Genomic DNA, 23585 nt, shown 5'->3' with positions numbered 1-23585 from the left:
CTTGTAAAAACACAGGTGAATCGTGCAGGTGAGTTCAAAGGTTCCTAAAACGTGCCATAGGAGTGCAGAAGTGCTGGCCAATGGCAGGCGTGTGTCCTCTTTCTGGGTTTGTGGACGTACAGTGCAGGAAGGTCCTTTTCAGACTTCCGATATCACAGAGGGAAGGGAGGAAGAAGGGGGAGCAACAGGTGACAAGGACCCGCTACGTGTGAGACATGGTAGGCGCTCTACAACTTGGTGAGATTGGCATTAGCACCCATATGTTACAGGTGGAGAAACCGAGGCTTGGAAAGATGGCTGAATTTTCATGGGATCACTTAACTTTAATGGGGTGAAACAAGATTTCACCATGCAAAACCTACACGGGGCTAACGCTTTTAGAAAATATACCCAACTAAAATTTGCCAAGAAATGTTACCAACTCTCTGATGACATGGTGATTTATAAAGATGTACTGTTGAATTCATACTGGCAGAGCATTTTTAAAGGCGGCCAGCAGGTGCCATCAATGCTTCATGAGCCCCACAGCAAGTTAAATCTGCCTGTTCTACCTACCCGAGTAGGCAATGTGAGAACCAATCTAATAGTATCAACATAAACTTCTCAGGTCGTACATTTAAACTCCAGTGCTGTAATAGGTACCTGTCTGCAATGACTCTGTTGCACTCGTGTTTGAAAAGTGACAAGAGAATAGGAATTGAATCACACTCGTCAGCTTTTACAGTCAACATTCCTTGCCAAATTCTGGAAAGATCTCGAAGATTGAAGATGTAATGAAATTTAGAAGGAGTTGGCAGCATCTTCACCTAGAGATGAAAAAAATTTAATACTTTTGATTAGTTTTCAGATAAAACTAAAAATAGAACTGCTTTTAGAACTATTCTATCTCCCCAATCTGATTTAGATAAAATAGGCTGAGTAAATAAATCAAGATTAAGTTCACATTTTTGTCACAGCCCTGACAGGAAAAAAAAAACAAAAAAAAACCACATCATAAACCAACATAGAATTTAAAAGACTATAAACCCTCGAATAAGATGGATTCGAGAATAATGCACTAGATGCAGATTCCAGTGCCCTGTTCTACATCATTAGTTGGCTTTGAACAAGTCGCTTCCCCTGAGTTCTTAAGGACTCTGTGACAATTATGGGAATAATCCTTCCTAATCACTGTTAACCTTAGTAGTGTATATACGTAAGTATGTCATAACGAAAAACTGAACATGAGCTGGTTCTTATGCAGGTAAGAACAATGAATGTTCACTTTTAAAGTCAATAATGACTCTCTTCTACAGATTGCTTTGATTAGGGACCTTATTGTGTTTGGATTTCCATAAATCTACTTGCATATCATAACCTGGATTTCACTGTGGGGATTCAAACTCAGTCAACTCTCTTTCATCTATCTATGTCTCTATGCTAAGTTGACAGGCATGTCTGACATGCAGCTGTAAGTGCCGTAATAGGTGGTTTTCTGTTTTTTGTTTCAGCACAAAGACCGTGCTCAGCTATGCTAATTTACTTACTATTTCTACCAACCTCTAGAATATAAAAAGGCAAAGCTATAATAATAACACTCTCTAACCCAGAGAGATTCCAGTAAAGGGATAAACTCAAGATACTCTAGGTGTAGAAAGCATTGCTGGCCATGTATATAGATCATATTTGATATCATTAGCATCATTTTTGAAAGTGAAAAAAATGACAGTTCTGGTGATACAAACTTCCCACACAATTAATTCAGGAAAGCAAATGCCTTCTTCAGTACCTGGTCATAAAATCAGCCCTTTCTATATTGAAAAAGTACCCTATTGCGTTTGTAGAGTAATTTTTACAGGCTTATTCACAGTGCAAGTTAAAACAGTAGGTAGCATGGAGAGATGGAATGAAAAGAAGTGTTATTTTATCAATCACCTTTCAATTTCCCTCTTTGCTCAGTTCCATTGCAAACTAAAATGTTCACTTTTACCCACTGAAGTATAAAACATGCAAAATATACCCAAAAGGATAAGGTTATGTGAATATTTATTTTTCTTTATGGCAAAAGACTATAGCTATGATGGCAGCTATTGGCAACTGAAGCAGTCATTAAAGAGAATCTGTAAAAAAATTCCCTTCTTTCCCTCTTCATTATTTGTTAACCTGCTTACTTCCTTCTCTTCTAGTATTTCCCTTTGCTTTTTGTCACCTCCTTTCTTTTCTCGCCTGTTTCTGCTTTAAAGCTATATGGAGTGATACAAAGTTGGGGTGCTAGACAAGGCATGCATGGGTCAAGCGCTTTGTGAAGACTGGAGAGTTGAAGAAATACAAAGAAGGCCGCTTATTTGGGGGTGGGACGGGGAGGAGGAGTCATTCATTTTTCAATGACTGAGCACGTGCGCTGCTCTTAGGAAGATACCACGGTAAACAGGACAGCTAGATCTGCTACCGTCAAAGGGGCTTCCATGGTAGGGGGAGCCTGGGAATAAACAGGAAACAAATAATTTATACACAGGCCAATAGACAAATAATAATGATAAAAGCCACAATAAAAAAAAAATAAAGTAGGGTCAGGAGACGGAAAATGACTGAGATAGGGACGTGGGCAGTTATTTTAGAGGACAATTGGGGAAAGTCCCTCTGAAAATAAGAATGATAAAAATGAGCAGGACAAAGTGCCAGCAGCCAGCAGCCAGCAGCAGGGACAAACCTGGCGTGTTCGGTGGTGAGATGAGAAAGGCCCCTGGGCAGGGCAGAATGCGGGGGCGGGGGCTGGGGGGGCGCGGGAGGTGAGCAGGGCCGGCTCAGTGTGGGCTTACCATAAGTGCACCTGGAAATCGACTGGTGGTTTTGAGAAAGAGTAATGACCGCTGGGTTACTTTTTAAAAATATCATTCCAGGACTGTGTAAAGAATAGACTCCAAGGGGGCAAGAATAAAGCAAAGAGGATGGTTAGGAGTAGGAAGACTGAGCGGTCCAGAGGACAGGTGATAGAAGCACGTATGAGGGCGGTCCTGGGGACGGTGAGGAGTGCTCAGCTTTGAGATACATTTTGAAGGTGCTGTCACTGACACTAGCTGATGGACCGTATGTAGACGATGAAAAAGACAAATCAAGGAAGGAGTCTGGTTTTTTTAGCTTGAGAAGCAGGACAATTGGTGTTGCTATTAACCAAGATGCCACAGTCTGAGGGAGGACCGTATTTAAGGATATTTAACATGTTTGGACATGTTAACTTTGAGATGAGTAGTAAACATCAATACAGTGACGTCTGCTAAGCAGTTAGAAATCAGTCCAGCCAGGCGCAGTGGCTCACGCCTGTAATCCTAACACTTGGGAGGCCGAGGCAGGTGGATCGTTTGAGCTCAGGAGTTCGAGATCAGCCTGAGCAAGAGCGAGACCCCATCTCTACTAAAAATAGAAAGAAATTATCTGGCCAACTAAAAATATATAGAAAAAATTAGCCAGGCATGGTGGCGCATGCCTGTAGTCCCAGCTACTCGGGAGGCTGAGGCAGTAGGATTGCTTGAGCCCAGGAGCTTGAGGTTTCTGTGAGCTAGGTGGTTGCCACGGCACTCTAGCCCAGGCAACAGAGCAAGACTCTGTCTCAAAAAAAAAAAAAAAAAGAAAGAAAGAAAGAAAGAAAGAAATCAGTCTGGAGCCAGGCAGAGAGGCCTGGGACGGAGGTACTGATTTTGAAGTCCTCAGCATAGAGACGGTGTTTAAAGCCTTGAAGCTGGATGGGAGCCCCTAGGGAAAGAATGTAGTTAGGGAAGAGGGCCCAGCATCAAGACCAGGTGCATTCCAGTATTTAGAGGGGAAGCTGAGGGGGAACTTTAAAAAGGCAGCCAGTGAGGCAGGAGAAAAACCAAGAGTATGAGGATCCTCTGAAGCCAAGTTGAAGAAAGTGTTTAGAGGGATCATTTAGGTCAAAAGCTGCTTAAAAAATCAAGTACGAGGAAGAAGAAAATTAACCTTGTGATTGGCAAGACTGAGGTCTTTGGTGACCTTGATGAGAGCACTGGAAATTAAAGCTTGTGCAAAATGGGCTAAAGAGGTCCAGAAAGAGGAAATAGAGCCAGTAAACCTTCAGGAAACAAAAGAAACTTTGTTGGAGAGACACTTGGCAGGCCAAAGCTTTTCAGAAAACTATGTATAAAAGCACATTAAACTGAACAATAGCACTACTGAAAAACAGAGGGATCTTCCCACCGAAAATTATCTCTGACGTTCAGACCCTGCCATCCATTTTTGAGTTTTTTTAAAAGAGGCAGGACAGCATGTGCAAAGACCCTGTGTCTTGAGGAGCAGAGCCCACATGAGGGACCAATCCCTGCAGGAGGCTGCATGAAAGAGCATCTCATAAGCAGCCTCCAATTCCTCTTCGGATGACTCTGTTATCTAGGGTCCCCCTGTTCTCCCAGGAATCTGAAAGGCCGGCGCACTCCAGGTTTCCCAGGAGGTAGGCGCCACCCACACGTGTGTGCTTGGCCTAATGAATGAATAGTGAACTGTGACGACTAATCCTTACCTCCTTCACCACTTTCTGACAAATACATCGACCTTCTTTTCTCATGAGTGCTGCCTTACGTCACCTGGTGACGGCGACCAGGCACACCGAGCTTTACTTAGGGCACTGACTTGTGTGTTAAAATCGAGCCCATTTTGTTAAGAACACTTCCACCCACTTCCTAATTCACACTCCACCTCAGAAAGACACACGGTCAGACTTCAAGTCCTACTTAGCAGAGAATATCTAGAAATCCATGTATTAAGTCAGTCAATAAGCATTTGAGCTTCTGACACAGTTCGGTGGAGGGAGTTACAAATCAGAGTAACAAGTGGAAAAGCAGTGTTCTTATTTCAGCAAAATTCTACTTTATCTTGGATGCCGTGTCTGGTTTACAGCAATATCTCATACATATGGAAAGCATCATTTAGTCAGAATATTTGTTCCCTAGAAGGAAAAGGTGTCATAAATCTATTTGAGCACCTAATTTGTCTTTTCCAAAAAACACCACTACGTATGATGTTATGATAACTTAATGAGCCATGAAGTGAAAACTAGGGCTGAGTAATAGTTGACATTTTTTTTTTATTATTGACAACAAACCATTTTGTACCTTAGTCCATTGCCACAGCACTCTGCCCACGGAGACTAAATTCCCAATCATCTCACACACTTCAGGTTTGAACCTTCTACAAGGATCAAAGTATCCACAGCCAACAACTCCTGAAAGATAAGCAAGATTGAAGGGACAAGCTAACTAAAAGGTTTCAAAGTACATGTCTATCCCAGGGAATAAATCACTACAAGACTGGCTAAGCTGGGTGTTTCTTCAGAATTTCTTTCAAAGGATCAGCTAAGACTGGGAGTCGGCAGTGAGGCCAACTAAGCTTAGCATCAATGACAGGCATTAGATACATATTGACTCGTTTAATCCCCCCAGCACCCTATGAGAGAATATGAGATAGATGTGATTATTATTATTCTAATATGAGCTTAGTAACATGCTCAAGGTCACACAGCTTGTGTGCCAGCAAATCTGAGATTTGAACCCAGGCAGCCTGGCTCCAAGGTCTGTAAATCGGCACTCAGTCTGAAGTGTATGAGAGCCTGAAAGGAGCTTAGAATCTCTGTAAGATCCCTCATCCTACAGAGAAGGAGACCAGGCCCAGACAGGGGAAACCACTTGTTCAAGGTCACATGGATTGGTTGTTGACAGGGCTGGAATCAGGACCCCCATCTCCCAACCTGCAGTCAGTCACCACTCTGGCCTGGGCTGGGCATGTCACATTCCCAGGGAACACCCAGCACAGTGACAGCCTGACTGTCATAATCACCCTCAGGAAGGACTGGGTCATAGGTTTACAGACTACTCTTTTTTTTTTTTTTCCTTTGAGACAGAGTCTCGCTCTGTTGCCTGGGCTAGTGCCGTGGCGTCAGCCTAGCTCACAGCAACCTCAAACTCCTGGGCTCAAGCAATCCTCCTGCCTCAGCCTCCCGAGTACCTGGGACTACAGGCATGTGCCACCATGCCTGGCTAATTTTTTCTCTATATATTTTTAGCTGGCCACATAATTTCTTTCTATTTTTTAGTAGAGACGGGGTCTCACTCTTGCTCAGGCTGGTCTCGAACTCCTGACCTCGAGGGATCCACCCACCTCGGCCTCCCAGAGTGCTAGGATTATAGGCGTGAGCCACCGCGCCCGACCTCTACAGACTACTCTTAAAGTCTCAAAATGACTTTGACTGAGATTGCAAAAAGAGATTCACTCTACTGCATGCTGGTGAGACTATAAGTTGAGTAACCTGTTCAGTTCTGGGCATGGCATTTTTAAAGAAATATGAATACGAATATCTGCTTAGAGATGCAGAGCAGGTTTATGAAGCGTGAATCAAACTAAAGAAACTGGGATTCATTCACACTGAGTGAAGAAGAATTGCCGTGGGGAAACATGAAATTGCCCTCCAAAGTCATGGTTGGTTGTGCTAGATGCCTGTGAGGCCCTTTTTCATCCTGAAATCCTGTATTCTAGACTTCTACCTTCCTGTGGGACACATGTGTTATAAGAAGCATGATATCTGGAATCAGAAGGCGGGGATCAGCACCATCCCTCTGCCACGGAGCTCTAGCTAAATGCCCTCAATGGGGCAGTTATTTTGCTTCCCCGAGCCTCAGGTTCTGATTGGTTGGTTGGTTTTCCGTATTTGTTGAAACATACCAATCATACCAAAAAGTATGTCAAATAGCATAACAAATAAGCAAACACTCATGCATGGACCACCAGACCAAGCAGTACAACACTGCCCAGTACATTAGAAGCCCCCGTTTGTTCACCCTTGTTCAGAGGTAGCTACTACTCCAACTCGATGATAAGTAGCAATTTTCTTTTCTTTATAGCTTCACCACTTATGCTTTTGAACTTGAACCTTTTGGAATTTAGGTTAATGGAATTATATATTTTTTCTGCAATTTGCTGCATACGCTCAACATTGTATTTCTGGGCTTCATCCGTAGTGAAGCATGTAGCTGTGTTCACTTTCACCGCTGCATAACATTACACTGTGCCCATGCCACAATCTATGTATCCAGTTTTACTGGCAGGAAATATTTGGGTTATTTCAAGCTTTTGCTATCATGAACATTGTACTATGAACACTTTTTTATAAGTCTTCTGGAGTGCATGTGCAAAATCAACTACAGATGGATTGAGGACCTAAATATGGAAGGCAAAACTGTATAATATTTATAAGGAAATGTGAGGGAATATCTATATGATGTCTGAGTAGGAAAGAACTTCTTAAATGAGACTCAGGAAGCACAAACCATAAAGGAAAAAAAGGGTAACTTGGTATAAACCCAGAAGTGGAATTGCTTGGCATGCACACACGTTCTGCCTCCCCCATGATAATGCCAAATTACTATCCAAAGGATTTGCAGCGATTTACGCCCCCGCCAGCAGGGGATGAGAGTCCCAGTTGTTTCACATTCTCACCAATGCTGGATTTTGTCAAAATTTCTCATTTTTGCAAATCTAGTAGGTATAAAATGGTATTTCCTTGGCATTATTAACTTGTATTTTCCTGAATACTAATGATGTTTACCATTTTTACATTTGTTTATTGGCTATTTAGTTTCCTCTTTTTAAAGTGCCTTGGATTTTGCCCATTTTTATATTGAGTTGTTTGCTTTTCTCTGACTGATTCATAGGATTTCCTTAAATATTCAGAATATCAATTTTTTTGTTATTATATATGTTGAAATTATTTTCCACTGTGGGGCCTGTCCTTTCACTCTTTCAAAGTTCTTTTTTAAATTAAGAGAAGTTTTTAATGTTAATCTAGTCAAATTTGTCATTTTGTTCTTTATTTTTATGCTTTCTGAGTCTCATTTAAGAAGTCCTTTCCTACTCACTCAGAAGCCACTCATATATTTCCCTATATTTTCTTCCAAACGTTTTAGAGCCTTGCCTATCTTTCTGCAGTTGATTTTGTGCTTGACGTGAGGGAGGGGTCCAATTTCAATTATTTTCCCATAAGAATTACTATATACTCCAGTACCACTTATGGGAAGTCTACCCTTTCCATTCTGATTTACAGCATTTGTTGTATCAGACAATTAATGTTCTTATATCCATGGGTCTGTTTCTTGAGTACGGACCTAAGTTTCGGTGTTACGGTTTATGTGAGTCTAAATTTGGTGTCTCATTTCATCAACATATCAAGGTGCTACATTTAACTTTGTATAATACATTGTTGACCTATGATCTTTGTGCTGTCATTCATTACACCAAATTTCTCTGATTAACCATGTCAAGAAAACTAAAACACAGAAGAGTTCCCTTGGCCGGGTGCATGGTGGCTCACACCTGTCATCCTAGCACTCTGGGAGGCCGAGGCTGGTGGATCGTTTGAAGCTCAGGAGTTCCAGACCAGCCTGAGCAAGAGAGAGACCCCATCTCTATTAAAAATAGAAAGAAATTATATGGACAACTAAAAATATATACAGAAAAAACTAGCCAGTCATGGTGGTGCATGCCTGTAGTCCCAGCTACTCGGGAGGCTGAGGCAGGAGGATCGCTTGAGCCCAGGAGTTTGAGGTTGCTGTGACTAGGCTGATGCCACGACACTTTAGCCTGGGCAACAGAGTGAGACTCTGTCTCAAAAAAAATAAATAAATAAAATAAAAAGAAGAGTTCCCTTATCTCTAATGCCAACTGTGAACAAGCCTATTTCTAATATTCCTAAGTCTTAGACATGAGTCATCTTAGTATTTAGTCCCTCTTTCCTGGCATTTAGCGCTCCATTTCAAATATTTAACCTGTACGTTACAGAGAGCCTTTTTATCTCTTAAATGAAGTTTTGCATGGTTTTCTGTCCATTATGTAATACGATAAAAAATTAAACATTAAGAATATTCATACCAAAAATTTTGTCAATTGAAGCATTTGAAGGCAAGGTACAATTAAACACGGTGAATTGTCTTTTTAAACGTTGTGGAATATCATTTCGGCCACCTCCAGGGTGGATCATTGCGGCTATGATCTGCACATCGACAATGGTAGTGAAGTCTCCAGGCTTGTCCAAGCTATACATTCCTTCCATTTCCATCATCTGTCGCACAATCTCATTAGTTATCTGAAATTTTACACAGTAACATTTTTATAACATATCATTGTCATATTCCTCCATAGCTTCTATAAAATAGCACAGATAAGATCAGAAGAAAACATTCAACACTTATCAATGAAGTGTTTGTGAATGTCAATCAAGTTACCTTAAAAAAGGTAACTTGACTTAAATGAGGCCACCCGTGAGCTCCAAATAGTAAGTTAAACATGTCTGGTGCAAGGCCAGTGTGCCCTTCACCACATTGATAAAACTAATTTCCGAATAAATTTAGATAGGTTAGTTATGAGATAGTTGGTACAATTACAACAGTACTCAGAGTTACAAGTTTTATGATAGACATCTTTCACACTCAATATCCAACACTTCAAAACACTATAGATCAGAACATAGGATGGTTTCAGCCCCGAGCTTTCAATATCAATTACTGAATGTTTGGTTTGGGGTTTTATGTACTTATTTTATCTTCTCTACATCTTCTAGCAGTGCTAACACTCCCTGATTAAAAATTTTCCTCTCTTAGTTTCAGAGGCTCATTTCTTTGCAGGTCCATCTCGTGACTCCTGGGTCACTTCCCAAGCCACTCTCTAGCCACTCATGTCCCACAAGCAACTGTCCTCCAGGGCTCCATCCTTGGCCCTTTTCTCTTCCCGTTATTCCAGGGGATGCCATCTCAACCCTGTGCTCTAAAGAATCTCAAATCTGTAACTCCAGCTCCAGATGCCCTTCCAAGCTCTACACCTATATATCCAAATTCCTCCTGGGCATCTCAAAGTGGATGGCACACAACCACCTCAAACATAACAATTGTTCCTTCAACCAACATTTAATGCACGACTGCTGTGTGCCAGGCTCTCTTACAGCAAAGGCAAAATTTCCTGTCTTCATGGAGCACACATGTGATGTGAGACAAAATGTATACATGTATGTTGGTATGTAAATGACATAGTGCAGTATAAGTCTTTTGTAGAGAAGCAGAGAAAGAAAATAAGAGGTACTCAGGGGTGTAACTGAATACGGAAAGCGGGGGAGGCTTTACCTCGCATGACATATAAGCCAAGATCTGAAGGAGCTGAGAAAGCAAACCAGTTAGATATCTGGGGGAAGAGCAGTCTAAATGCAGAGGTGCTGGGTAAACATTGTACGCAGCGTGTGCACAGATATGTAAATGTATGAGTGGAGCAAAGGGTCATGGGAACAGAAGGTCAAGCAGTGTAGAATGTCTGGGTCCTGGTAAAGATTTGAGTATTTATATTCTATGAGTCTCATTGCAGGATGTTGAGCAGGGGAGTGTGTCATGATCTGACTCATGCTTTCATTGGTTGCTGATCTGAGAAGAGACAACAGATCCGAGAGGGGTGAGGGAAACAGGGAGGCCACAAGGAGGCATCTGTAATGACCAAGAAGACAGACGGTGGTGGCTGGCACCAGGTGGCAGCAGTGGAGATGAGGACAAGTGGTTGAATTTGGGGTATAGTTTGAAGATAGAGCCAACAGGATTTCCTGACAGACTGATTGTGGAGCTGTTATTTCCTGCGATGGAGATGACTCTTGGAGAAGCAGGTTCTGGACATAAGTTTGAGGTCCTACTGGACATCCCAAGTGGGTTAAATGAGTTTAAAATTCAGGAGCTCTTCAGCTTATGGAAGAGAAGGGTGAACCAGATCCAAGCATGCCTCCACTCTCCCCGCCTTTTAGCAACTGCTGAGGTCCATCTGCCTTGGAGCAGAGAAGGGCCACATGCAACTGTGTGGGGATCCCTCTCAGAATGGGGGCTGAGCTGAGCTTCTAGGGGTGTCTGCGGTGGGCAGGGATGAAGAGCAGGATGGGACCAGTGCTGCTGGACCCAAAGTTAAATGGTGTCGATGAGGCAGCATATATCGGTGGGAGGGAGGTGTAGGGGACCCCAGCAGGACACACGGAACCTTGGCAACATCGGTGGGTCCTCTAGTGACCCGGGTTGATAGATGATCACAACTAGGACCAAGGTGCGTGGCAGAGTTAAATAAATAAATGGAGTTTTTGTTTTGTTTTGTCTTTAACATCAGGTACTTCTCAGAGAGTATATAGGGTAAGAGGTTAGAGCAAGGATGAAACCCAGGGAAAGGCAGAAGCAAGAGGGGAGCCAGAAAGGACACTGAGAATCAAGCTGCCAGAGACAGCGGGGAGTTGCTGCAGAAAACCACGCAGGGATTTCAAGAAGGGAGAAAGTCAGCAATAACAGAAAAGTCAAAAAAGACTAGACTTGAAAACATGAAGGTTCTTGACATTTTTACATACAACTAAAAACACTAATTATCATCTCTATGAGCTACTGTGGTCATACCTGATCTCCCCACTCATTGATCACGGGCATATTGATATCATCAATAAATACAGTCATTTTTCTCCCTCCTGGGGGCCCGTAAGTACTTCCCATTCTCTTATCCACATAGCTTTCAATTGTTCTCTAGAGGAAAGGACATGGTTTGTCTTAGGCATTAGATTTTAATACAGATTTCTAAAAAAATCATGAGCATTTTTTCAGAGTAGAATATAATTTACTTATATATTTAGTAAGCATAATTATTAAAAATATAGTTTACTTTTTAAAATAAGTTATTGGAATGTTAATTATCAATTTACATTAAAATAGATATGCTCCAAAGTTCAGCTTCCATCTCAATATTAGGCCAAAATACCTCATATGTTATTTGGATTTGGCTTCAACCTCAGCGTTAGGAAGGCTAATTAGGTGAACACCAACTGCAGCACCATTTCTTCTGAATATGAAATATTTTTATATTTTATATGCATACACATTTTATCGTAACCACCACTTAAAATTTTAATGTTTATCACTACAGCAAATGATGGATTTTACCTGAAACATCATTGGTTCTGTGGCAGATGAAAAGTTTAGACTTTTGGATAACTGTACTTCAGGATCATATTTTTTCAAATAGGCCTTAACCATCACAGTTTTTGCAGTCCCCTGCTCTCCTATGAGCAAAACAGCCTGCAATCATAGCATAATCATGTTGAAAGGTGCTGTGACATGTTCAAAGTCTTATGGTTCTACTGGCTATTCTTGTATTCTGTAAGTTAATACAACTTATTTTAACAACCTTTTTGAATTATACCTAAATCAAAATAAATCCTTGTTGAATTAAAGATTTAAATGTAAATGTACACTATAAAAGTGCTAGAAGAAAATATGGTGGACTATTCATGTGGCTGAGGGAATATGAAAGAGACTTCGTAAGCAGACACTCCCTTTCCTTAGCAAGCTGGGAGTCAGCAGTTCAGGGGATGCTGAGTTTGAGTGTATCCTGGGACCTGGGGTTCATTTACCAGAAATGTTACCCTTCAAGAACACTACCTCCAGGCCCTTGTGTTGGAATTTAATTTTTCTATCTGTAGTATGTGAAAAGAAATGTGTTTCTTACATTTGTAATTATCTAAGAAACTATCAATTAAACTTACTTTAAATTGTTTTGCAATAGTGTCTATCAAAAAATTTGTCCTAATATTGTCAACATTTGGAACCAAAATCGATGAATATTCCGGAACACTGTCAGTTGGATAATAATATGGCTGAAGTTTCTTATTCCAGTGCTCCCAGTCACCTATATGATAAGCAAAATTTCATCTCAATAAAATTGCATTCTTCAAACGTTACCTCAGAATACAAAAATGTAAGTGCTACAATCAATAGAATGATATAAACATTTCAAATGTTTTCCTAAAACACGTTACTGTATCTGCTTATCTAATGTTCGTGGCATTTGATAATTTAAACTTGCTCTGTCTTTTTATAAAGTCAGCTTTTTAAATTGCTAAATCGTTCATCTAGAGAAACCTGGCCTGAAAGGGAATTAGAATCAGCTGGTGGTAAAACCAATGATGTGATGGGTATCTATTTGGTAGGAAAGCCACAGCAATTGAAAAGATGGGAAACGCCTGATTGCTAGATATAGGCTATTTGCCATGAGAAGCTGGAAAAACAAATCTGGCCCCAAAAGTGTAGCACAGTGTAACAGAGTGCCAGACTCCTGACTTCTAGTAACTACTAATTTACTAATTGATACTGTTGTTATACTAATTATTACCACATTTCATTCATTCTAAGAAACAAATTGTTTACATTTTAGCATCTGTGGATGGGCCTTACGATACTGTACAATTGCTGTTGGCTAGGCAAATGTGGTCACAGCTATTCCTCTCATTGCCATTTACAATGAATTACTTTCATTGTTGAGTTTAACGACCATTTTAAATGTCTTCAAAAAGACTTATTTTCACTATGATTCAGAATTATACTAAAAAAGTTACTGTGTACACAGAATGCATGGGAAGAGAGCATATGTTTGATATAAGCAAATATTCATCACTGGAGTAATAACGTCAATTTCATACTTTCTTGAAAAATAAGCAAGTCATACGCTAAGTGTATGTTTAACTTTTAAGAAATTGCCAAACTGTTTTCCAATTTCCCATATCATTTTGTGGCATATGAGAGTTCCAGGTGCTCCACATCTTCACCAGTATTTGATATTATTAACCTTTCTGGTTCTAGCCATTCTAGAGGGTGTGTGACGATGTCCCATTGTGGCTCATTTTCCTGATGACCAGTGATGTTGAATATTGTTACATGTGTTTTGTTCAGCTTTCATATACCTTACTTGATGAAGTATCAATTGAAATTTCTTGCCCATTTTAAAATTTGAGTTGGTTGTCTACTGATTATTATTGAATTATAAGACTTCTTTATATATTCTGGATAAAATTCTTTCATCAGATATATATTTTTCAAATATTTCTTTCCAGTCTGTGGCTGGATTTTTTTTTCTTAATAGTGACTTTAAATAGCAGAAGACTTTAAATTTTGATGAAGTACAATTTGTTCTTTTATGGTTTGGGCTTTTTTGATCCTAAGAAATCTTTGCTTAACCCAATGATACAATATTCTTTGTCTTCTTCAGGTCATGTGAGTGCTCTAACTTTGTTCTTTGAAAATTGGTTATTCTAAATTCCTTTGCATTTTCATTTAAATTTTAGGATTCATTTCTAAATCTTGACAACAGAAAAAAAGCCCATTGAGATTTTTTTTTTCACTGTTATTGCATTAACTCTATAGATCAATTCAGAGAGAAATAATATCTTAACAATATTGAGTCTTCTGATCCACAAGCATGATTTACCTGTCCACTTATCTAGGGCTTCTTTCATTTCTCTCAGCATGGTTGTGTAGTTTCAGCATACAGATCTTACACATAGTTTGTTACATTTATTCCTAAGTATTTAGTTTTTGGATTCTATTTTAAACGGTATTTTAAAATTTCAATTGTTTGTTGTGAGCATAGAGAAACACAACTTATTATAAAATATGGCCCTTTTATTCTGTGACCTTGCTAAACTCATTTACTAGTTCTAATAACTTCTTCGAAGGTTCCAAAGTTGGTCATGTCATCTGTGAATGAAAAGAGCTTTCTGGCCGGGCGCAGTGGCTCTGGGAGCACTCTCCTAGCACTCTGGGAGGCCGAGGCGGGTGGATTGTTTGAGCTCAGGAGTTGGAGACCAGCCTGAGCAAGAGCAAGACCTCGCCTCTACTACATATAGAAAGAAATTATATGGACAGCTAAAAATATATATAGAAAAATTAGCCAGGCATGGTGGCACATGCCTGTAGTCCCAGCTACTCGGGAGGCTGAGGCAGGAGGATCGCTTGAGCCCAGGAGTTTGAGGTTGCTGTGAGCTAGGCTAACACCATGGCACTCTAGCCCGGGCAACAGAGTGAGACTCTGTCAAAAAAAAAAAAAAAGAGCTTTACTTGTTCTTGTCCGATCAGTAGGTATTTGATTTCCCCGCTTATTGCACCAGCTAGAACCTGTAGTGCTATGTTGAACAGAAGTGAAGTTGAAAAGAGGTGACAAAGACATCCTTTTCTTGTTCCTGATCTTGGGAAGGAAGCATTCAGTTTTTTATCATTCAGTGTACTGTTAGCCATTGGTTTTTTTATAGATGCTCTTTATCAGAATGATAAAGTTCCTATTCCAAGTGTCATCATAAAATGGTGTTAAGTTTTGTCAAATGCTTTTTCTTCATTATTTAGATGACTGTATGGTTTGTTTGGTTTTTAGTCTAATATGGTAAATTATGTTAATCAGTCTTTGAATGTTGACTCAACCTTCCGTTCTTAGAATAAGAGCCCACTTGGACTTAATGTTATCCTTCTTATATACCGTTGGTTTTGGTTTGTTAAAATTTTATTAAGAAATTTGTGTCAATGTTCCTGAGGAATATTGGTCAATACATTTCTTTTCTTGAAATGTCTTTCTCTGGTTTTGGTGTCAGAGTAATGCTGTCCTTATAAAACAGGTTGGGAAGTGGTTCTTTCAATCATATGTTTTATGTATTTTGGAAGCGTTTGTGTATAATTGGTATTATTTGGTAGAATTTACCAGTGAAGTAATCCGGGCCTGAAGTTTTCTTTGTAGGAAGGTTTTAAACTATGAATTCAATTTCTTTAGCAGAAATGGGGCTATTCAGGATATCTACTTCTTCTTATATTTTAAATTGATGATTTCTAATTATATACATTTATGAGGTACAAAGTGATATTATGATTTATGACCACAATGTGGAATAACTAAATCAAGCTAATTAACATACTCACCACCTCAAATGCTTAGCATTTTTTGTGGTAAATATTTGAAATTCACTCTCTTAGCAATTTTGAAATGTAATTGTACACTATTATTAAATGTATTCACCATGCCGTGAGATATCTATTTCTTCTTGGTGATGTTTGATAGTTTTTATCTTTCAAGAAATTTGTCCATTTCATCTACATTGCCAAATGTGTTTTTGTAAAGATGTTTACAAGTCACTTCTTGTTTTTTAATGTTGTAAGTTGTGTAGTGATGTTCCCTCTTTCATTCTTGACTGTGGTAATTTATGCCTTTTCTTTTTTTCTGATATCTCTGGTAAGAGATTTATCAGTTCTACTGATCTTTTCAAAGAACCATCTTTTGGTTTCATTGATTTTTTTTTCTATTGCTGTTCTATTTTATGTTTCATTGATATCTGTTTTGATCATTATTTCCCGCTTATGCTTACTTTGGGCGAAATTTGCTCTTCTTTTTCTAACTCATGAAGGAAGAAGTTCAGGTCATTCTTTCGAGACTTCTTTTCTAATATAGACATGAAATGCTATTGAAAATTGTTTTATGGCCCTAATGTCTTAGAAAACGTTTTCTGTGCTCTTGAAAAGAATGCATACTCTGTTGTTTTGGGGTGGCACATTCTATATCTATGAATTAGTTATTGATAGTGTTGTTAAAATCTTTTACATATTAATACTAATTTTGTATATTTATTCCATCAATTATTGACAGAGAGTATTGCCACCTTTACTATAACTGTGGACGTCTATCAGTTTCTGCTGTTCTTTGACGCTCCTCTCTGTGCAGATTCTTCCTGTCTAGTGCTCTGCCCTGAAAATTCTAGCCAACTTGGCCACCCCAAAATCAATCTCTGCCTCCTCATTTTGGTGAGACAGCCAGTTCTGTTTGCTTTTTCTCTCCCTGAGCTGCTGCTAGAAACTGCCTGCAGACAGTAAGCTGGTGCAATCACCTAGTTTCACGTCTCTCAATGATTTCAGTCCTGTGTTGCCTGTTGTCCAATGTCTGGAAAACATTGTTTCAATTTGCATTTCCCTGATGATTCGTGAAGTTGAGCGTTTTTCATATGTTTATTGGCCATTTGTCTATCTTTTTTTGAAAAGCTTCTGTTCATGTCTTTTCCCTAATTTTTAATGGCTTTTTTCCTCCCTGATTTGCTTGAGTTCTTTGTAGACTCTGGTTATTAGCCCTTTATTGGATGTATAGCTTGCAAATATTTTCTCCCATTCTGTAGGCTGTCTGTTTGCTCTGTTGATTATTTCCTTAGTCCCATTTATTTATTTTTGTTGTTGTTGTGATTGCCATTGGGGTCTGCTTCATAAATTCTTTGCCTAGGCCAATATCTAGAAGAGTTTTTCCAATATTTTCTTCTAGCACTCTTATGATTTCATGCCTTACATTTAAGTCTCTTATCCATCTTGAATTAATGAGTGGTGAAAGATATGGATCCTGTTTCATTCTTCTGCATGTAGCTATCCAATTCTCCCAGCACCATTTATTGAATAGGGCTTTTTTTCCCCAGTGTATGCTGTTGTCTGCTTTGTTAAAGATCAGTTGGCTGTATGAGAATGGTTTTATATCTGGGTTCCCTGTTCTGTTCCATTGGTCTATGTCTCCGTTCTAGTGCCAGTACCATGCTGTTTTGGTTACTATAGCCTTGCAGTATAGTTTGAAGTCCAGTAAATTGATGGCTCCCAATTTGTTCTTTTTGCTTAAGATTGAGTTCGCTATTTGGGCTGTTTTCTCGTTCCAAATGAAGCATAGAATTATTTTTTCTAGATCTGTGAAATATGAAATTGGTACTTTGAGGGGGATTGCATTGAATCTGTAAATTACTTTGGGTAGTATAGACATTTTAACAATGTTGCTTCTACTGATCCATGAGCATGATATATTTTTCCACTTGTTTGTATCATCTGCAATTTCTTTCTTCAGTGTTCCTTAGTCTTCTTTGTAGAGATCTTTCACATCCTCAGTGAAGTATATTCCTAGGTATTTTATTTTCTTTGTGGCTATTGTGAATGGTATTGAGTCTTTGATTTGACTCTCAGCTTGACTGTTATTGTGTATAGAAATGCTCCTGATTTGTGTACACTGATTTTGTAACCTGAGACTTTTATGAATGTATTTGTCAATTCCAGGAGTCTCTTGGTGGAGTCTTGGGGTTTTCTAGACATAAGATCATATCATCAGCAAAAAGCAATAGTTTGACCTCCTCTTTCCCAATTTGGATACCCTTTATTTCAGGGAAATGCAAATTAAAACTATAATGAGGTATCATCTTACCCCAGTTGGAATGGCTCTTATTAAAAAGTCCAAAAACAATAGATGTTGGCATGGATGCAGAGAGAAAGGAACACTTATACACTGTTGATGGGACTGCAAATTAGTACAACCTCTGTGGAAAACAGTGTGGAGATTCCTCAAAGAACTAAAAGCAGACTTAACATTTGATCCACCAGTTCCACTACTGGGTATATAGCCAAAGGAAAAGAAGTCATTTTATTAAAAAGACACTTGAACTTAAATGATTATTGCAGCACAATTCACAATTGCAAAGATGTGGAATCAACCCAAGTGCCCATCAATTCATGAGTGGATTAACAATATGTGGTATATGTATATTATGGAATACTACTCAGTCATGAAGAAGGATGAATTAACACCTTTTGCGACAATTTGGATGGCACAGGAGACCATTATCCTAAGTGAAGTATCTAAGGAATGGAAAAACAAACACCATGTCTACTCGATATTAAATTGGAACTAACCAATGAGCACACACGTGCACACAGGAAAGTAAAACCCAGTGGAAATCAAGCAGGGGGTAGGGAGGAGGAAGGGATGGGCAAAAACCTACCTAACAGGTACAATGAACACTATCTGGGTGATGCGCACTCTTGTAACCCTGACTCAAGCATACCAAAAGTGATATATGTAGCCAAAAACATTTGTACCCCCACAATATTTTGAAATAATAAAAAAACATTGTTTCATACATTTTTATCCAGTTTTATAGCTTTTTAAGGTAATAAGTTAAACCCAGTCCCTATTACTCCAGCATGTCTTCTTATTTAATTTTAAATCTAATAATGAAGTCTTCTCCAAAGATGTTAATATCCATGCTAAAAAAAAAAAAAAAAGGATGGATGAAGGGTGAGCTAAAGAAGGTCTGGCTAGAAGTCATCTGGAGTAGGTATGTTAGAGCCCTACATAACCACAAAATACGTAATGTCTTGGTTCACTGCTCAGAAGAATTAATTTCATCAAAAGCAGTTATTTAGGGTAGCAAGACTGGATGCCTGCAACCTCTCAATGTTGTTTAATCCACAAACCACTTTCAGGTGCCCCTTGATGAAGGAACATTGACATCTCCATTAAAAACAAGAAAACACCATCATCTAAACATATAGAACCAATGTGAGCTACTTGGAAGAAAATGCCAGAAACATCAGTGGACCGCTCTTTTAAGAAATGTAGCAACATATACTTTTGATGGCACAGAGGGTCGGTGTTTTATTGGCATCATGACTGGGTTCCATCTCAATCCCCTAACCAGGGCTTGGTCACGGCTGGCAAACTGCTGCCGACAGACTTGCGATCTCTAGGAAGGCGGGGCCTGGCCGGGCCTTTGAGCGAGGACAGCCTGTGTGGCGGGCGGCAGCATGAACCTTCCATCACAGTACAGCTCTGGGTTGCTCCGAAGGCAGCTCCGTGGAGGAGGTTGGCTCTGAATTCTAAGAGAATTCCTGTCTAGATCTAAGGATTTATTTAATTGTTTACATTTTGAGTTAGAGTTCCCTTTTGTCATCTCAAGCCGTTAGTAGCAGCTAATGACACGCCGTTGAATTATCGGTCATCCTGGTTAAAAGCCGGCCGGCTGAAAACATTCATTTATCTCAGTCCCTTCATAAAGGCCCTTTCAAACACTGACTTTCACTTAATCCCCATTTTCAGTATGATTCTCCTACTCTCAAATGTGCCTGCTGTCCCCCAAGTCTAGGAGACCCTCTGTTTTACACTCTCCAAATCATAACTCCTCGGCCTTTTGCCAGCGTGGGGCAGGTGCGGCGGCCTAGCAGGAGGGCTTTGCCTTAAACAGACTCACAGCCAGCCCTCTGGTTTTTAGCCCCTCTGCCCCAGTGTCCCCTTCCTGAGCCCTTTGAAGGTTGTGTGATGGACACTGAGTTGCTCCTCAACTCTCCTCACTGCCAGTTCAGGACTCACCTCTGCCCAGTGTGCTAAATCAACTGTCACTTACCTTTCTGCTTTCTTGCTTTCAAAATTTTGTTATTGCTGTCTACTCTCCTGCTCTATTTATCCTTTTGACAAACAACGACAAAACCTTTACTGTTTTAGTGTTTTCAGGAAGAAACAGAGGTAAATATAATTTTTGGGAAGCAAGTTTTTTTTCCTCTCTGGGACTTAGAAAAATTGGGGCCAGGGCTCCCGATAAAAGCACCAAGTTCAAGGGCTCAGGTGAGCTGAGCCCTGTCATACACGGATGGCGGGGGCTAAGGTGACAGCGCTGGACCTTGAGGAATCTGCTATATGGTAGTAGGGACCCACCCGCTTGGTCCATCGTCTACTCATTCTGGCATTTCCAGCAGGGAAGCTGTGGGACTCATCTGTGACACGTGTATTGCCACACTTTGCATCGAAAATCCACGTTCTCTATGCTGCTACCTTTTTTCTTCAAGCATGAGAAAGTAGATGATGTAAGAGGCATCGCTAACTTATTTATGCGAGATTTTGGTTACCAAGGCCATTCTAAAAAGAGGAGAATTCAGGAGTATCTATACCAGTTCCTGGCACAGCTAATACATAAAATTCCACTATTTTTAAAATATATGCCCTTTTAAAATGGTATTAACAATTATGTTACTCATAATTGGTTTAATATTTGCCCATAAAAGAGTTTATGGAAGTTTATATTTTTTCCCATTTAAAAAAAAAAAAGTCATTTCATTGAAGATATAATTCAGTGTACTTACCATAATCAGTAACAAAAAATTCATACATAGTTTGATTCGTGCCTTTAGGTATTTCTGGTAAGTTTAACTTGCTGTCATGATTTCGTAAAAAGACTTCAAACTTTTCTCTGCTGTCCAGTTCTAGAGGGGCTCCTAAACTCCACATTAGGGCAAATACAAATAATTTATGAAGATGTTCGACACTTGAAATACCGCCTTCTTCTTTGGAGGGAATTAGACCTTCCAGAAGATTGAGAGACTAGAAATTTAAAAAAATAAAATAGATTTTTAAATTTAAGATTTTAAAATAAAAAAATTTAAACAATAAAATTAAAAGGAGGAGGGAAAGAGAGAAGAAAACAGATATATCTCAAGCTATTGCTTGATCACTGTCCCACAGACAACGGCATTTGGAAGAGAGGCCAGCCACTCGCTTTAGACGGGCTGCGTGGTCGAGCAGGAAGGACGCTAAACCGGGAATCTGCATGTGTGCTTTCTACGCCCAGCTCGGGCCACCGACCTCCCTAAGTCTCAGTTTCCTAATCAGAAAAGCAAAAGGCCTAGTTTATATGTTTGCTAAGGTAGCTTCTGGTTCTAAAGTTTTATTATCCAAATTTTCCAGATGAAATATTCTATTTCTTTGTAACATTTTACAAAATTTAGCAAACTGTGGCCCTCCAGGGGCCAGCCACCTCTTTGGTAAATAAAATTTTATTGGAACACAGTCACACTCATTCTTTTAGGCATTGTCTCTAGCTTGCTTTTGTGTTACAAAAGCAAAGTTGAGTGGTTGAGATAAGAAGTTGTAAAAAGCCTAAAATATTTACTATCTAGTTCTTTAAGAAAAAGTGTACCAACTCCCTACAGCATCAGAAAGAAATGTATACTACCGTGAGACATCCTCAGTCTTCCAAAACAAAATTATTTCAGGATCAAATTTTCTCTATGTATTTTAAAGTAATTACTAAATAATTCACTGATTTGGGCCTTATATACTATTTCTAACCTACCCACCCTCACTGATTGACTTCCCTTACACTGAGAATCAAAGTACTAAAATGGATTACCTAAACACAAAAATTGGGAGAGCCCTTAAAATTCTATTATAATATTAGTTCTGGGAGTTTTTTCCCCAAAAAAACGAGTAAGGAAAACTGAGTGGGAGAAAAAAGAATGCTACAAACTACTTCTCAGAGATTTTTATTTAAAGGTTTTCCCTATCTGATATATACTAAATTTGCAAAGCCAAGATTGCCACCCAACTTTTCCTGACTGCCACAAGCTCCTTTTGCACTTTTCTGTAAAACTACTAACTTTATTTATGTAGTTTATCAACTATAATTACTGGACAGACTTTCTGGGACAGCTTACTAAACTTGATAGTGGGAAAGAGTTCATTCCTCTTCCCCAAACAACAGCCTCTAGGAGGTGAAAATAATAAAACAGGACAGTAAGATCATTAATATGATCTTTAACAGGAATCAAACTTCTCAGAGATTTCGTAGCCATATTATAAAAAGATTTCTATGAACTGCATCAATTTTCTATTTCAGATGCCTGTAAACTGCAACAGAGTGGGGGGAAAAAAATCTCAAAATCTAAGTAGTGAATGTACCAAAAAAAAAAAAAAAATCTTACCTGCATAATATAGTTGCACTCTAAGAGCTGCATTTTGGGATTGAGGTTTAGTTTCATAAATGTATATGCAGCTTCAAATATTTTATCATACAAACTCAGGAATACAGGAGCTTCCTGTGCAGTGCGTTTCTTCAACCAGGCCTGCAGCAAAGAAACAGAATTTCTGTTTATTACGAAAGTGAAACATAGAAAGACCCTGAGTGGTGCATCAGTCCCTCTTCCCCACCTGCAATATTGGCCTCCAGCTGAGGGCAGAGCTGCTGATATAGACCATGCCCATCCTAGAAACCGTGGCGGGAGAGGCATTCTCAATATTGTGGACTTCGAACAGAAGCTTACAGCTGGGGGCCATGGGAATGCGATCTCCATTTGCTAAAGTGAGAGTTTTATTGTCGTCCAACACGGAATTTAAGTTCTCAATCCAAATGGCATCCACGGGGCCATCTAAAATGAGGAAAATGTTTTCACCTGCAAATAATGAGAACAGAAAATCACTTTTCATCTGCAAATAATTAAAACAGAAAATGAAACAGATATTGTCTTATTAATAAATTAGCAGGAAAAAAATGACCACAGAGGAAGGTTTGTAGGTACCTTTTTTAGCCTTTAATGTTTTCCTCCACAGAGTAGAAAAAATCCCATCCGTCCAGTCGTTAGTAGCAGTGTCCAGTCTGCCAAACATCTGAGGCGCGGTGATAGCTTTTGGATTCATTCGCATCTCTCTATGGGGCCGTCCACATTCTGTTTGCGCCTTCATCAGAATCGTTATCACAGTGGTCTTCCCAGAACCGCTGGGCCCAAGAGTCATCAAGCCATGCCGTACCAGAGATGTCTCATACAACTATGCAATTAAACAATAAATTGAAAAATGTAATTTATGAGTCTCTAGGTGACATTCATAGTAGTTAGCTGAAATTTAAAAGGCTTTAAATAAGCTCTTCATTAAAGTAACGATTTCACTATTTAAAAGTTGTGAAAATGTTCTGTGTTTTGCTAGATGCACATAGCAAATTAGCACATTACAAAATGAGATAAGTGACAAAGTGATGACAATGTGGAACTTGAATTACATGCTGAGAATAATTAACTCAGGATTCAGTTTGTGTTTCTCAAATGACTATTCCCGGTGATTCTGGTTTGCTGACACATAACCAGCAGTTCCGCGCCAAGACTTCCTCTGCATCTAATGTGGTGATA

At 39.4% G+C, this 23585-nt stretch overlaps 1 protein-coding gene across 1 annotated transcript in view; it reads right to left on the bottom strand.

Annotated features, from left to right (window-relative positions):
- DNAH8 (dynein axonemal heavy chain 8) overlaps positions 1-23585 on the bottom strand; it is a 296755-nt gene that overhangs the window by 122698 nt on the left and 150472 nt on the right. The window contains 10 exon segments of the mRNA XM_069487596.1: positions 643-806; positions 5103-5212; positions 8908-9121; positions 11439-11561; positions 11976-12110; positions 12578-12720; positions 20772-21009; positions 22389-22529; positions 22615-22856; positions 22983-23229. Of these exon segments, the coding sequence (XP_069343697.1) occupies positions 643-806; positions 5103-5212; positions 8908-9121; positions 11439-11561; positions 11976-12110; positions 12578-12720; positions 20772-21009; positions 22389-22529; positions 22615-22856; positions 22983-23229 (1757 nt within the window).

This window comes from Eulemur rufifrons, chromosome 15 (genome assembly GCF_041146395.1).
Source record: "Eulemur rufifrons isolate Redbay chromosome 15, OSU_ERuf_1, whole genome shotgun sequence".
In the NCBI taxonomy this organism is placed as follows: Eukaryota; Metazoa; Chordata; class Mammalia; order Primates; family Lemuridae; genus Eulemur; species Eulemur rufifrons.
Note: the sequence above shows the minus strand (reverse complement) of the source record. Positions and strands in the feature narration are given on the sequence as shown.